Genomic DNA, 13,275 nt, shown 5'->3' on the forward strand with positions numbered 1-13,275 from the left:
GTTGAATTTTAAGAAATTGTATTACTTTTTATTTAAAAAAAATTAAAAACTAATTCAACATAAAAAAAAAATTTAAAAAAATATTTTTTCCCCAAAAAAGAGAGAATCAAATAAAAATAATGTGTTTTATTTATTTTTTCATTTTTTTCACCAAACTAGTTTTTGATTTATTATTTTTTCTGAAATCATATTACAAAAACTCAACCAAGTTCCTCTAATTTCCAAATTCAATGGGAAATAAAGAAGATTTCATATACCAATTGTTCACTAGCACTTGCAGCATTTTTTCATAGTTGTTTCCTTCACTAATTATTCAAGTACTATTTATCTCATGAAGCATCATCACAAGTTTCTCATTACATATTTGGCAAAAACAAAATAAAATAATTCCCACAGCATATACACAATAAAGCAATTAGACAAATGTATTTTTAAGGAATTGTATCACTGTCAACATATTTGACTAGAGACCCCCCTCTCTTCCTCCAACGGGAGAAGACCAAAAAACAAAAACAAAAAAAAGTCAGATTCTCAATCTAGATTAAAAATGGAAAGCTCTCAGACGACAAAGCAATCCATTCTTATCCATAGAAATTTCCTGAAAAAAGAAATCATCACATAGTCCTACTAGGTATTTTGATCGGAACTAATAATTACAGGTAAATATCCACAATCCCTCCTTATTTGATCACGCCAGCAATTAATACAATTAAAGGCAATGACCCTGCTGGAAGGGGGAAGACATGGCCAACAATGGACGGTCCAATATATTAGGCTGCAATGACGCAATGGTGAATCCAGTTGATTGTGGAGCTCCAATTGATGAATGTGGAATTGGGCTGGAATGTGAAAAATGGAAAAACACACTAATAATAAGACCACACAAAAACTTTAAAGAACTGTACAAATCTATTAGCAAATTATGATATTACAATCCATAGTGGTCCCTAGGGTATGACATTTACAGCAGAAATATACCACAAAAAATGTCAGACAACGATTTTTGATTAGTGTCCTATAACCTATTCAAAACATAAAAAGTGTGATCATGACTGCCTAGGGCAGAAACCGAAATTCAAAATAAACAAGCATAATTTGTGTGTTGTGCACTCTGTGTGTGTGTGTGTGTGTGTGTGTGTGTGAGAGAGAGAGAGAGAGAGAGAGAGAGAGAGAGAGTCACCTGAATGACAATGACAAGGGCGATTCTACTGGTGGGGTAATTCCATTATGATCAGGAGAAAGCAATGACCAAAAACCTGGAAAGCAAAGTGCAAGTCATCAGAAACAAGCATGAAACACTACAATAATAAAAACAATTTTCTTCAATTATTAACAATAATTTTATGGAGTAAGGGATATTAATGTGATCAATATCCCTGGTGCACCCCGACAATTGGGTTCTAGATTTCCAGAAGGTTATAAACTTTCTTTTGTTTGAGCTCTCGAAACTTGGTGCAATCACACCCTCAGGGGAAAGTTACTTACCCATCAAGTTATAGCTATGACTCATTAGTAATAGAGGAGATATTAATTAACAGAAAACAAAAAAAATTACCTGACTGTTGTGGATGATCCCGAAAACCAGAGCAAAACAATATATCCTGCTTAGTGGAAATCACAATCTTTTAGAATATAGTACAGCCATTTGCTTCACAAACAGAAATATAATGTAAAATATTCATCACTGAATATCACATGCTACATCAACATTTTGTGAATGTGGCCTTGCAAACTCACCTCATCTCTACCTTCAGATATCTTATGGGAAATATCTGCAGGGAATGAATTCATATATCAGAACCAATTTAAACTTTAGAGAGCTATGCCATTCAAACACGGGCAATTATGCTGTAAGATATGCAAAATCACAGCAAATTTTTTTTTTTTTTTGTTGCCAAATTAAGCATGAGACTGATTAGGTCCTGTGGAACAGTGTGCAATATACAAAAACAATTAGAAATTCAAATTAGTTTTAACCATGGGAAGCCCCTGCAAGTAAACATAATATCTAGTGGACAGGATGCTCCCTCACTGGGAATGATGAAGCTTGCCTGTGTTCAAGTCTCACTACCCCTTCCCCTAAAAGAAATATTCATTAAATAATTTTACCCTATGATGATTTCTTTCCATACAATGTCAAATCATCCAACATGCCCTCAACATAATATCTAGCCCATATCTAGTGCTTATGTAAAACCATGGTCAATCATTGCTTCCATCCATTGCTCAATAAGGTACCAATTAATTAATTATGACACAACAAAGACAATTTATTACCCAAGTTGGACACACTAGGCTTCACTGCCAGAGTCAAACCAAGAAAACAATCATCTGGTTGAGTGCCAAAGTCCCATAGCTTCAACTCAAGATTTGGTGTAGGTCCTGTATAGCAATCACCAAAAGAATATTAACTAAGAAAAAATCATGTATACTAAATTATGTAAGATAACATCCAAAAGTATAGTCCAATGTCTCACCCACGCTACTTAGTTTCAGCTGAAGAGGATCCCATATTGGATGAGGAATCCTCGTACCAACCTATTTATTGGCACGTGTTAGGTAATCAAATAAAACAATAACAAGAAAGCTGTGGATAAACTTGAGGCCACATCTTACATGGAAAAATGGATGTTGCAAGGATTGATCTGCAGTCGGCCTCCTTAGTGGGTCCCACGAACAAAGTTGCTAATCAAGAAAGAAAGAAAACATTGAAACATGTCAAATATTACTTCAGCAATTAAAATGTCAACTTTGAGTAAGTTTAAAAAAGAAAAAGAAATGTATGTAAAGCACCCACCTTGATCAGATCTATAGCTTCCAAGCTTGCATTGGGAATGATATCTGAGACATTGGCAGGCATAATCTACCAAGACCAAATAGGGAAAAAAATAAATTAACTATAAAGTTAAAACAAGGAGGGGAGAACTATAGAAAAGCAATCACTACTCCAAACAAGAGATCACCTCGGAATAACTAATATTGATAAGTAGCGATATATTCCTCGCTTCAGGAAAGGTAGTCCAATTTGGCGTACCAAGAATACAACATATCTTGTACAATTGATCTATTTCACTGCCCACGAAAGAAATGATATTAGTAAGCTGCAGGCAAAGCATTACTCAAGTAGTTTTAGCTCAATATATTGGATGGGATTAATCAGACTTCGTAATTGAGCTCCAACCTAGTACAGTAATTTCAGCTCAATGTATTTCAAAAGTAATAGACAATTAAGGATCTCATATATGAACAGCAAGGAATGAGTCCAAACAAGTCATATACACCGACAATCCTATCTAGGTGGTGTTTGCCATTTGGAGTACAGGAAGGTAGGTGTACATGGTATTGGTGGATTAACACTAAGAGAAGAATTGTTTGCATTAGTGCAAAGGTTATAGAGAGTTAAACTAGGAAACGAAATCACCTTTCACCAGGAAAAATGGGGCACAAAGTGAAAAGCTCAGCTAGAATTGCACCAACTGCCCACATGTCTGTGTGTACATTTTAATCATCAGTCATCAGTCATCAGTCAACAAAGAAAACACAGAGTACAAATTCTCAAATTAAAATAATTCATAGAAAAGCAACTAGAGCTCAACCCATCAAATTTCTGGAAGCAAATATTTCATCTCATCAAAGTGGCTGTAAATCATTCATATACATAGCTCATTCCAGTCAATTACAGATGCATGATTTAAAAAAAATACATGTGTATGTATTTTTTTGGCAGGGTTTAAAAGACCAACTTCTCCAATGACACCTCTATTTCAGCTGCTCACCATGGTTTGGGTTCAAAATCGATTTGATGCAGTTTGATCAGTGGGTCTCACAGTCAGGCATGCTGTATATATGTGTATGTATATGTATATATTATATTCAAATTGATCTACCAACTCCCCAGTGCAAAACTCATTATAACAGTTGTCAACAGATGAGGTTTAATGAGCAACTTGGTCAATGCCTAGATATATCAAACAATGAATATTGAAAAATCTTATTGAATTTATACTATGCTACACAGGTTATTTTTTTAAATTAAAAAAGGACAGTAATTATAATAAAAAAGAAGAAGAGAGAGAGATCATAAATTGTTGTTTCATAATATCATAGAACTTTGCTCCACCATTGACACAGCCTAGCAAGGCAGCTTCCCACATGAAAATAATATCAGTAACAATAATAATAATTACACCAAACATTAATTACACCAAACATTTGTTATAAATTCCACTGTCTGGGGAATATTTTTTGCAATTACTTTCCAGTACCGAACTCCATGGAAGAGACTAATGGGATTGGGGATAATTAATAGGAAACCCAAAGGGAGATGGGAGAAAAAGGCTGTTGACAAACAGAACAAGTTCAACATGAATGGGCAATGCTTACATGATCAACCAAACCAGAACCTAACCCCAGCCAGCCAGTGGCAAGGTTAAAGTAGCAATTCATCAGTTTCTTTAACATTAAACGAAAATTGAGAAGGTTTTGAAATTAAGAGCATATTACATACCAATGGCAGGAGTGTATGTTGAGGATTGTAACAAGACTTCCGGTGCGCGGTACCTTACACAAGTTTATAATTTCAACATAAGACAATAAATTACCAAAAGAAAGCAGCTAAAGTAACTGAAAAACCAGTGAGAACAATCAATCACACACACACGCAAAGGTTTAACAGAATTATTGAAAATCTCTTACCACCGAGTGGAAACATAATCAGTAAAAGGCGGCACTGACGACAATTCTCTAGCCAGTCCAAAGTCAGCAATTTTAATGATGTCATTTGTCACCAGCAAATTCTCTTGAAAAGCAGAAAGGATGTTTGATTATATCAAGCAACGTACCCCCATGAATGGATAAAATACATTTTAATCCATAAAATACAGAAGCACACTACTGAGATGAAATTTATACCAGGCTTTAAGTCCCGATGAAAATATCCATTTTTGTGCATGTATGCAAGTCCTTGCAGCACCTGAGACATAAAGGCTCTAATCTCTTCCTCTGAAAAGGGCTTCTGTTTTCCTCTCATTATTTGGTACAGATTATATTCCTGGAGAGATGAAGTCCACGTTCAAGCATAAGCAAATTATAATTTACAATGGCAAGTACTTTTTAACAATCTCAACATTTCAGAGCAAGACATATCGGCCTATGAAAAGGTCATGAGGCAAAATAATTTTGTAAGACTATAATTTTATTAGTTGTCATGAAGGTCCTTTCCACCACAAATAATAATAGATAACCTACATGATTCTTCATTTACACAGTAGTCAAAAAATGTCACCTTTTCTCAAAATTATTTTCTCTCTAAGATCAAAATCACATGACATAGTTAAAGAATTGTTACCCATGGATCAGGTTTGCACTTATAGTGCACATCAAATGTATCTAACATAAGCATCTACGGTTAATCAACCAAAGACAAACTTTCTGCCAGTGAAACATAGAAAGCCATGATTACTATGAAAGATTCAAAGGATTGAAGAGAACACAAAGGCAGAATGCACTTGTACTATCCATAGAAGATGTTCACTGTATGTTATCCAAGAGAGAAACCAGACTTCATAAATGCTTTTATGGTCTTAAAAAATGGTTATTCAAGACACAAATGGAATGCATTCTATTGACATCTATGTGGAACAGATAGGTTTTCCAGGTCCCTATTCAGGTACGAAGCAAACATTCAGGTGTTAGCTTGCTCAAACATTCTAACAGAGCAAATTAATTGCAGTAATCAACACCAATGCCAACAGAAACTTGACTGCTTCTGGTAATAAGCTGCAGAAATCTCATTGCACAACTAAACTGAAAAAGTTGGAACAAAAAAGTTCACCAATCATGTTCTATTTCCAGAGAGATATACCAATTCCAACTACCTCCAGCTTCCTACTTGTTACTTATAGCAGCAGTTAAAAAAAATCCACCACTCTTAATATTCAATGAACCAAAGACAATTAGCAGAATCAGTAAGTTAGGCATTCCAAACACAAGGCCCCAATATTGTAGGAATTGATAAGGAAACTGCATTAGGCATGTCTGAAAATATGACTAAAGATGTCATCATAACAGAATAATATTACTTATTATGTGCAAACATCAAAAAACAAGCCAAAGAACTTCGAATTTTTGCTATCACATAAAATGATTGAAAATAGCAGAAAGGGGGTCAAATCTTACCATGTAGTCAAATATGAAGAAAAGCTCATTGTTTTCCCTGACAATCTCCTTCAACTTTATGATGTTTGGATGATTCAATTTACGGAGGGACTGCAAAAGCAAAAGAAAACAAAAACCATGTGATCCTGTATAATGCACATATTTATAGCTATGTAGAACTTCATGAACAAACAAAACTTGCACATTTCACTGAGACTAGTACATAATGTGCAGTATACCATTTGAAGGATTGCAAAATCTCATACCTTAACTTCTCGTAGATTCACACATTCTTCCCAAGAATAAAATTTTCTCTTCATTTTCTTTACTGCAACCTGTGATGAATGTAATCAATCTTCAAGTAATTGCTAACCAAAATTAACAAAACATAGAAAGGTCATTCTCAACTATGTAATTAAGTTCAAAGGACAAATGGGTGGGTCAGACTGGAGAACAGAACATTGCTGAATGATCAAGACGGCCATCAACACAGCAATAAATTTAGCAATTAGAAATTTTCAAAAAGAGAGTACAAAACAGCATCTCTTGATTGTCATGTAAACATGAGCCCAACACAAGGGAAAAGGCAGTGTGACAGATGAACCATTAAGGTCATGCTGAGAAGCAAATGTCTCTAATGGCTTCCAATTGAAACACCTTTGTTTGAAAGAGAGAATCACAAAAAAGCACAACAAAACTCTGTCTTACACCCAGATTCTTTACCTGGGGTTTAAAGTAAGTTGTTTTTAATGTCTCATAGTTCAAAAACAAATATGGGCGTAGTTTTGTCTTTCATTTAGACACACAACCTTGTTGTTCTTACCATGGGTTTTGTATTTGAGGTAAACATATTATTAAGATTTTACAAGTGCATAAAATTAGTAAACACGATAGGTTGGGAAAACAAACATCTCCTGAAGAAAACCCCAAACAAGCCACTGATTACAAAAATACAATAAGCGAACTGTGTGTTTTTTTATTATGAGGATACCAGAAGGTTTACCCTCTGTGCTAGCTCCTGAACTTATACAAGAAAAAATAGTTAAGAAGCAATTATGTATCCGTTTACAAATAAGAATAAACCACCATTATTAACATAGAAGCCTGATTTTCTCCAGCAAAGAATCACTTACAATCTCACACGTTTCCATATTGATAGCTTTATATACACTACCACAAGTACCATCTCCAAGCTCCTCCAAAATTTTATATCTGAAAGGACCATGCACCAGCACAAACAAGCATAAGGATTATGAAAAGAAAAAGAGTCAACGACTTTATGATATAAGAGCAATACCCAGAAGCTCACCTTTCCATTATTAGAATTGTCGCGAGAGATAAGTCAAAGTCTGTTTAATGGACTTCTAACCTCCAAGCAGAGGTTTCTACACTGGCAACACAGTGTTTTTTGTTTCCTCGTAGACGCATATCAGTGTTAAAATGTGGCATAAAATACAAGATGTCACTAAAAGCCCACTTCTCATTGCTGAAGAGTTTAAGCAGAAACCAAAAAGTAATCAACATGCTTGAATGCAGCCTCTACAAGCTGCAATAAGCTGGTATCATCTAAAAGTGACTCCTGTTATCTGCAAAACCTCTAGTGTAACTTCAGGAAATGAGTAGTTCAACTTAGTCCAAGAAAATCTGTAAACATCAGTGCATAGTGTTTCCATTCACGTCAAATGACGCCCCTCTGTTAAAACAATGGGACAAATCAGCCATATCGAATCAAAGGAATTAACAGAACACTACCAAGTTAAAATCCCTCGACAATATGCAATTCAGCAGAGTATTTAAAAAACCCGAAAAAGGGGTGAAATTTGAGCCCTGCACTTAATCAAGAAACGGATCTTCAGATTTCCGAGTAACTTCTAAATTACTACAATGTTAACATATTTGACACATATATTCATTACAACAAAAAGGAGCGAAATTGTCAACATATGAGAAAGTAAGTTGTGCATCAATTTAAATAGCCCAAATACACAGAGTCACTGATTTATAAAAGTTCAAACACTTTTTTTTTTTTCTTTTCATTATTTGAACACGAGCCAATGTAAATTTAATTACGAAACTTTATCAAATTTGAGATTTTTAAAGTTCAAAGGCTCTTCAACTTTTCCAAAAATAAATCCCATCACTCTAATACTTAGAGAGAAAAAATAAAATTGAAATTAAACAGCCAACAAAATCAATTACCAGCTCCAGCAGAAAGAGAAAACAAACATAAACGCAAAAAGGAATTATTTGATTGAGATGCCAAAAAGAAAAAAAAAGAACATATAAATAGAATACCAAGAGATACATAAACGCAACGCATTGAAATCGAAAAACAATCAAAATGCAATTCGAATCTCAGATTATATTACTGATGAATATGCCATATAATCAAACCCTAAAAACACAAAAATTGATAAATACACACGAGATGTAAAAAGTGCAGAAATTGAAAAACGTTGAGCTCACCATCAATCCAAGAAAGATGCTTTTCAGATGATAAAAAAGAAGCAGAGAGAAATAAAGAAAGAAGAGACGGAGAGAGAGAGATATGAATATTCGGATCAACAATGTATGAGCGGTGTCGTTGAAAACGAGAGAGAGAGAAAGAGAGAGCTTTAGAGAGAGAAAAGGAGAGAGAATTGGATTACTGGTGATGGCGTAGAACAGCGAAATCCGCGGAAGAAGCGAAGGAGAAGAAACAAAAGAAATATATTAAAAAATATTTAAAAAACGTCAAAAATTTAAATAAAAAATGTTTTATTAAACTATTTAAGATTTTGTGTTTGGGATGGAGATTTGAAAAAAAATAAATGATAAGTAAAATGAGAATAAAATATATTTATATTTTATTTAATTTTATATATTTTTTTTTATTTATAAATTTTTTCTTAAATTTCTTAACCAAACAAAATATTAAAATTTATTATATTTTTAAAAATTATATTATGTCATTTTAAATTTGTAATAGCATAATAAATAATTTATTTTATTGATAAATCATAATTAAATTACAATTTTTAATGATTTTATAAATATATTTTACTTAATAATTTATATAATTTTATTATTATATAAAAGAATATTAAGGGTGTGTTTGGTAACGTTTACGTTTTCAGTTTATATTTATAAAAGTTTTATAAATTGATTTTTGTTTATTTTTTTGTTTATTTTTAGAAAAACATAAACTACAAACGCGTTTAGTAATTGACAAAATGTTTAAAAAAAATTTAAAATATAAAAAAAAAAGTGAAAAGTGACAAGTGGTGGCAAGTGGTGGTGGAAGACGGTGGTGGAAAGTGGTGACGGTGGGTGGTGGGTAGCTGGTGGTGGTGGGTAGGTGGGTGACGGTGACGGTGGCGGGTGGTAGCGAGTGGGTGGTGGTGGTGGCAGTGGCGGGTGGTGGGTGGTGATGGCAGGTGGGTGGCGAATGGCGGGTGGTGGCGGGTGGTGGTAGTGGGTGGGTGGGTGACGGTGGCGGGTGGTGGCGAGTGGGTGGTGGTGGTGGTGGTGGTGATGGCGGGTGATGGGTGGTGGTGGTAGGTGGGTGGCAGATGGCAGGTGGCGGTGGGTGGTGGCGGGTGGGTAGTGGCGGGTGATGGTGGTTGGATGGGTGACGGTGGCGGGTGGCGGGTGGTAGTGAGTAGGTAGTAGCGGTGGTGGTGGCAAGTGGATGGCGGATGACGGGTGGTGGTGGTGATGGTAGTGGTGGGTGGGTGACGGTGGCGGGTGGTAGGTGGTAGCGAGTGGGTGGTGGTGGATAGTGGTGGCAGGTAGGTAGCGGGTGGGTGGTGGGTGATGGTGGTGGTGGTGGGTGGCGGGTGGGTGGGTGAAAGGTGGTCGGTGGTAGTGGGTGACAGGTGGTAGCAGGTGGATGGTGAGCAGTGATGGCAAGTAGGTGGCGGGTGGTAGTGGCGGGCGGTGGATGGTAGGGGTGGGTGGTGGGTGGTGGTGGCGGTGGTGATGGTCGCGGTGGTAGTGGCAAGGAGTGGGTGGTGGTGGCGAGTGGGTAGCAGGTGGGTGGTGAGTGGTGGTGGTAGGTGGTAGTGGGGGGTGGGTGGTGGTGACGGAAGACGGTGGTAGAAAATGGTGGCGGGTGGTGGCTAGTGTTGGGTGGGTAAAAAAAAAAACGCCAAATTTATAAACTGAGACCACTGATTTATAAATCAAAAATTTTACCAAACAAGTTTTTATTTAAATTTTTAAAATTTTTGTAAATATAAACAGAAAATTAAAAACATAAGTGTTACCAAACGACACCTAAGAATTTCATTTTCTCTCTTGACTTGGTCAAATAAATATTATGATTATGTAATATTTATAATTTTTAAAATTAAAAAAAATAATTTATATTTTAAAGAAATTTTAAGGATATATTTGTAATCTGCACAATTATTTAATTAGATAAAAATAAACGAAATAAATGCTTGGTGGTGGGGGAGAGTCGGTGGTCCCCCAACGAACAGTGCTGGTGATCAAATTACCGAAGTGTCCCTCTAAACACTATATAAAATTACCGAAATGTCCCTCAAATAATTCTATACACCGCATTTATTCTGATTATGATAATATTACCCCCGTTAGTTGTTTCGTTCGTGCGAGTCTTTGGAGAATTTTTTGGACTTTTTTGTCAATTTAGCGATTGTTGATGCTTATCTCTTCGGGGAGCATCTTAAATGGAGCCACTTAATTATAATTTTGAATGATTGGAATTGCATTAACATTTTATATAACTATAAAATCATAAAAAAGATCTGAATTTTATTGTTTATTATAAGTGTGTGTATGTCAAAATTTTGAATAAGGCTTTCTTTGGGAATAAATAATTTTAATAATTTTTTTATAAAAAATATATATATAAAAAAATTAGAGAGAGTGATGTAATAATTTATAGTGATTTTTTTACTAAAATAAATAATTACCAAACGAGACCTGAATGTTTCACTTCCAAACCTTTTTTAAGAAGAATTTTATTTTTTGATAATGTGAACAAAATTTGAAAGTCGTTTCGGTTATAAAAAAATTATTTTTTTCAATCAAATTATTTGATTCAAAAGATTTCAAAATAGAGTTGAAAATTGGTTAGCTAGTGATTTATTTGATAACTTCAATAGAATTGAAAAGTCTCTTCCCACTTATACAAATATGATTTTTTTCAAAATATTTGAATTAAAATATTTAATTAAAACCAACAATCAGAACATACAATGTTGAGTTCAAAAAGCCATCAAACCATTTACTAAAACAAATTTTAGAATAACATGTTATTTGATTGATATCATAAATAAAAGTCATTCTAAAAGTGCTAGAGGTTTCCATTTTAGTCAAAAAGTAAAAAAGTTATTAAATTAGTCAAAAAGTCAATACCTCATACAAAAAAGTTAAAAATTTTCTTTTCTCTCTACTTTTTGCACATCTTTTCATAAAAAGTCAAAAAGTCATCCCAAACATACTAATTTTTTTTAGTTCATATATTAGTCAAATAATCAAAAAATTACTAAATTAGCATGTTCCCAAACGAGGCCTAAAAGACAAATTAAATTATCAAACTACTCATTTTGAACTATTACTCACAATTAATTGATAATTAAATTTTATTAAAAATGTTTAGAAGAACTCAAGTCGCTCTACCTGTTCGTGTGATGAACTCTCCTTTTAATTACTTGTACTGCATAAGTAGCAACGTGCATCATATCATCATTTTCTCAACACTATAATAAAATTAAATAGATAATACTTACAAAAATAAAATAACATATAATTTATAAATTTGAATTCTATGTAGTGCATGACATAGTTTTTTTAGGTGAAGAGAAAATGAAAAAGGGCAAGTTGTGATTTTTTTTAAGAGTTATGTTTATGTGAATCTCACACTCATGTGAGAGGTTTGATAAAAAATTTAATAATTTATTAAAGATTTATAATATTTTCCTTTTTTTAAAACCCAAGACATCATTTTTTGAACACTGGTTCACCACAGGGGATCCAAAATCAACCAACAGGATCATCTGGTCCCTCAATTATCAAATCAATACACTACTTAGCCTAATTAATGATATTTTGCAGTTAATTGATTGAGTAGGTAAATCACTATGTGGAAGAATAAGGGCTCTTCATATTTTTTAGGGTAAATTATATTTCTTGAAATTTGCTTAAAATATGAATTATTTCCTATAGTTTGGAATATTACAAATACCTCCCTGTCAAAATTTTTTATTTAACAGAATTAATTTAAAAAGTAAAATTTATAACTGTTCACCTATACAATAATAAAATTATCTGAATTATTAATTGAAATAAAATTTTAATATTATTAAAAACTGTTAATTAACTTGATGATTTATTAATAAAATGACCTATTTGTTATGAAATTAGAAACCTTAGGGGCCATAATGTAATTTATAGAACTACCAGAATAATTTATAATTTAAATAAATCTAAGGGGTGTGTTTGTAATTTTTCCTATATTTTATGACATCTCAAACCTTTTGATGGGCCAAAAAAACTTAAGGCCTTGTTTTGTATTTTTGTTTTTTCATGTTTTTAAAAACAAATATGACGAAAAGATTATAAAAAAAAAAAAAAAAAAAAAACACCATTAATTTCATTTCGTGCAAAAGCAGTTCCAAAATATATATATATATATATATATAATTGAAAATAAAAAATAAAAACTGTTTTGTATTTTTGTTTTTTGCATGTTTTTAAAAACAAATATGACGAAAAGATTATAAAAAAGAAAAAAAAAAAAACACCATTAATTTCATTTCGTGCAAAAGCAGTTCCAAAATATATATATATATATATATATATAAAATTGAAAACAAAAAATAAAAACACAACCAAAATTTTTTTTTCTTACTTTTCTTTGGATTGGTTAATCCAAATCGGGCCAAGGTCCAAGGGCAAGGAGGCAATAGATATGTAAGTTTTCAACTCTATTATTATCACTAACCAAAATAGAAGTATATACTATTATTATTATTATTATTGTTGTTGTTGTTGTTGGCTACTAAAATTATTGTGTAGACAGACATGGTACAATTTTCTTGATCATTTTATCAAATAGAAAATATTGCCTTGACATGCTAAACCCACTCATATTAGAGAGATTGCTAATCA

At 33.3% G+C, this 13,275-nt stretch overlaps 1 protein-coding gene across 4 annotated transcripts; it reads right to left on the reverse strand.

The window, feature by feature from the left end:
- Nucleotides 1-400: 400 nt before the first annotated feature.
- MHK (Protein kinase superfamily protein) lies at nt 401-8,870 on the reverse strand. Of its 4 annotated transcripts, XM_082906374.1 has the most exons (19): nt 8,623-8,737; nt 7,909-7,983; nt 7,466-7,753; nt 7,290-7,368; nt 6,423-6,491; nt 6,178-6,267; nt 4,912-5,050; nt 4,696-4,798; nt 4,508-4,560; nt 3,422-3,488; nt 2,964-3,072; nt 2,798-2,863; nt 2,617-2,685; nt 2,478-2,538; nt 2,278-2,382; nt 1,738-1,772; nt 1,556-1,601; nt 1,181-1,256; nt 401-839 (listed from the first exon to the last, which is right to left on the reverse strand). In XM_082906374.1, exons 3-19 carry the CDS (start codon nt 7,471-7,473, stop codon nt 710-712), a joined length of 1,305 nt encoding a protein of 434 aa, XP_082762500.1. In that variant the 5' UTR covers nt 7,474-7,753; nt 7,909-7,983; nt 8,623-8,737; the 3' UTR covers nt 401-709. The 4 variants fall into 4 exon arrangements, with proteins under 4 accessions (XP_082762500.1, XP_028059489.2, XP_028059488.2 ...); XM_028203688.2 differs by lacking the exon at nt 7,909-7,983 and having other exon boundaries at nt 7,466-7,742; nt 8,623-8,870; XM_028203687.2 differs by lacking the exon at nt 7,909-7,983 and having other exon boundaries at nt 7,466-7,849; nt 8,623-8,867.
- Between the last annotated feature and the right edge of the window lie 4,405 nt (nt 8,871-13,275).

The sequence above is a fragment of the Camellia sinensis genome, chromosome 14, assembly GCF_055761805.1.
Source record: "Camellia sinensis isolate YWXY chromosome 14, ASM5576180v1, whole genome shotgun sequence".
In the NCBI taxonomy this organism is placed as follows: domain Eukaryota; kingdom Viridiplantae; phylum Streptophyta; class Magnoliopsida; order Ericales; family Theaceae; genus Camellia; species Camellia sinensis.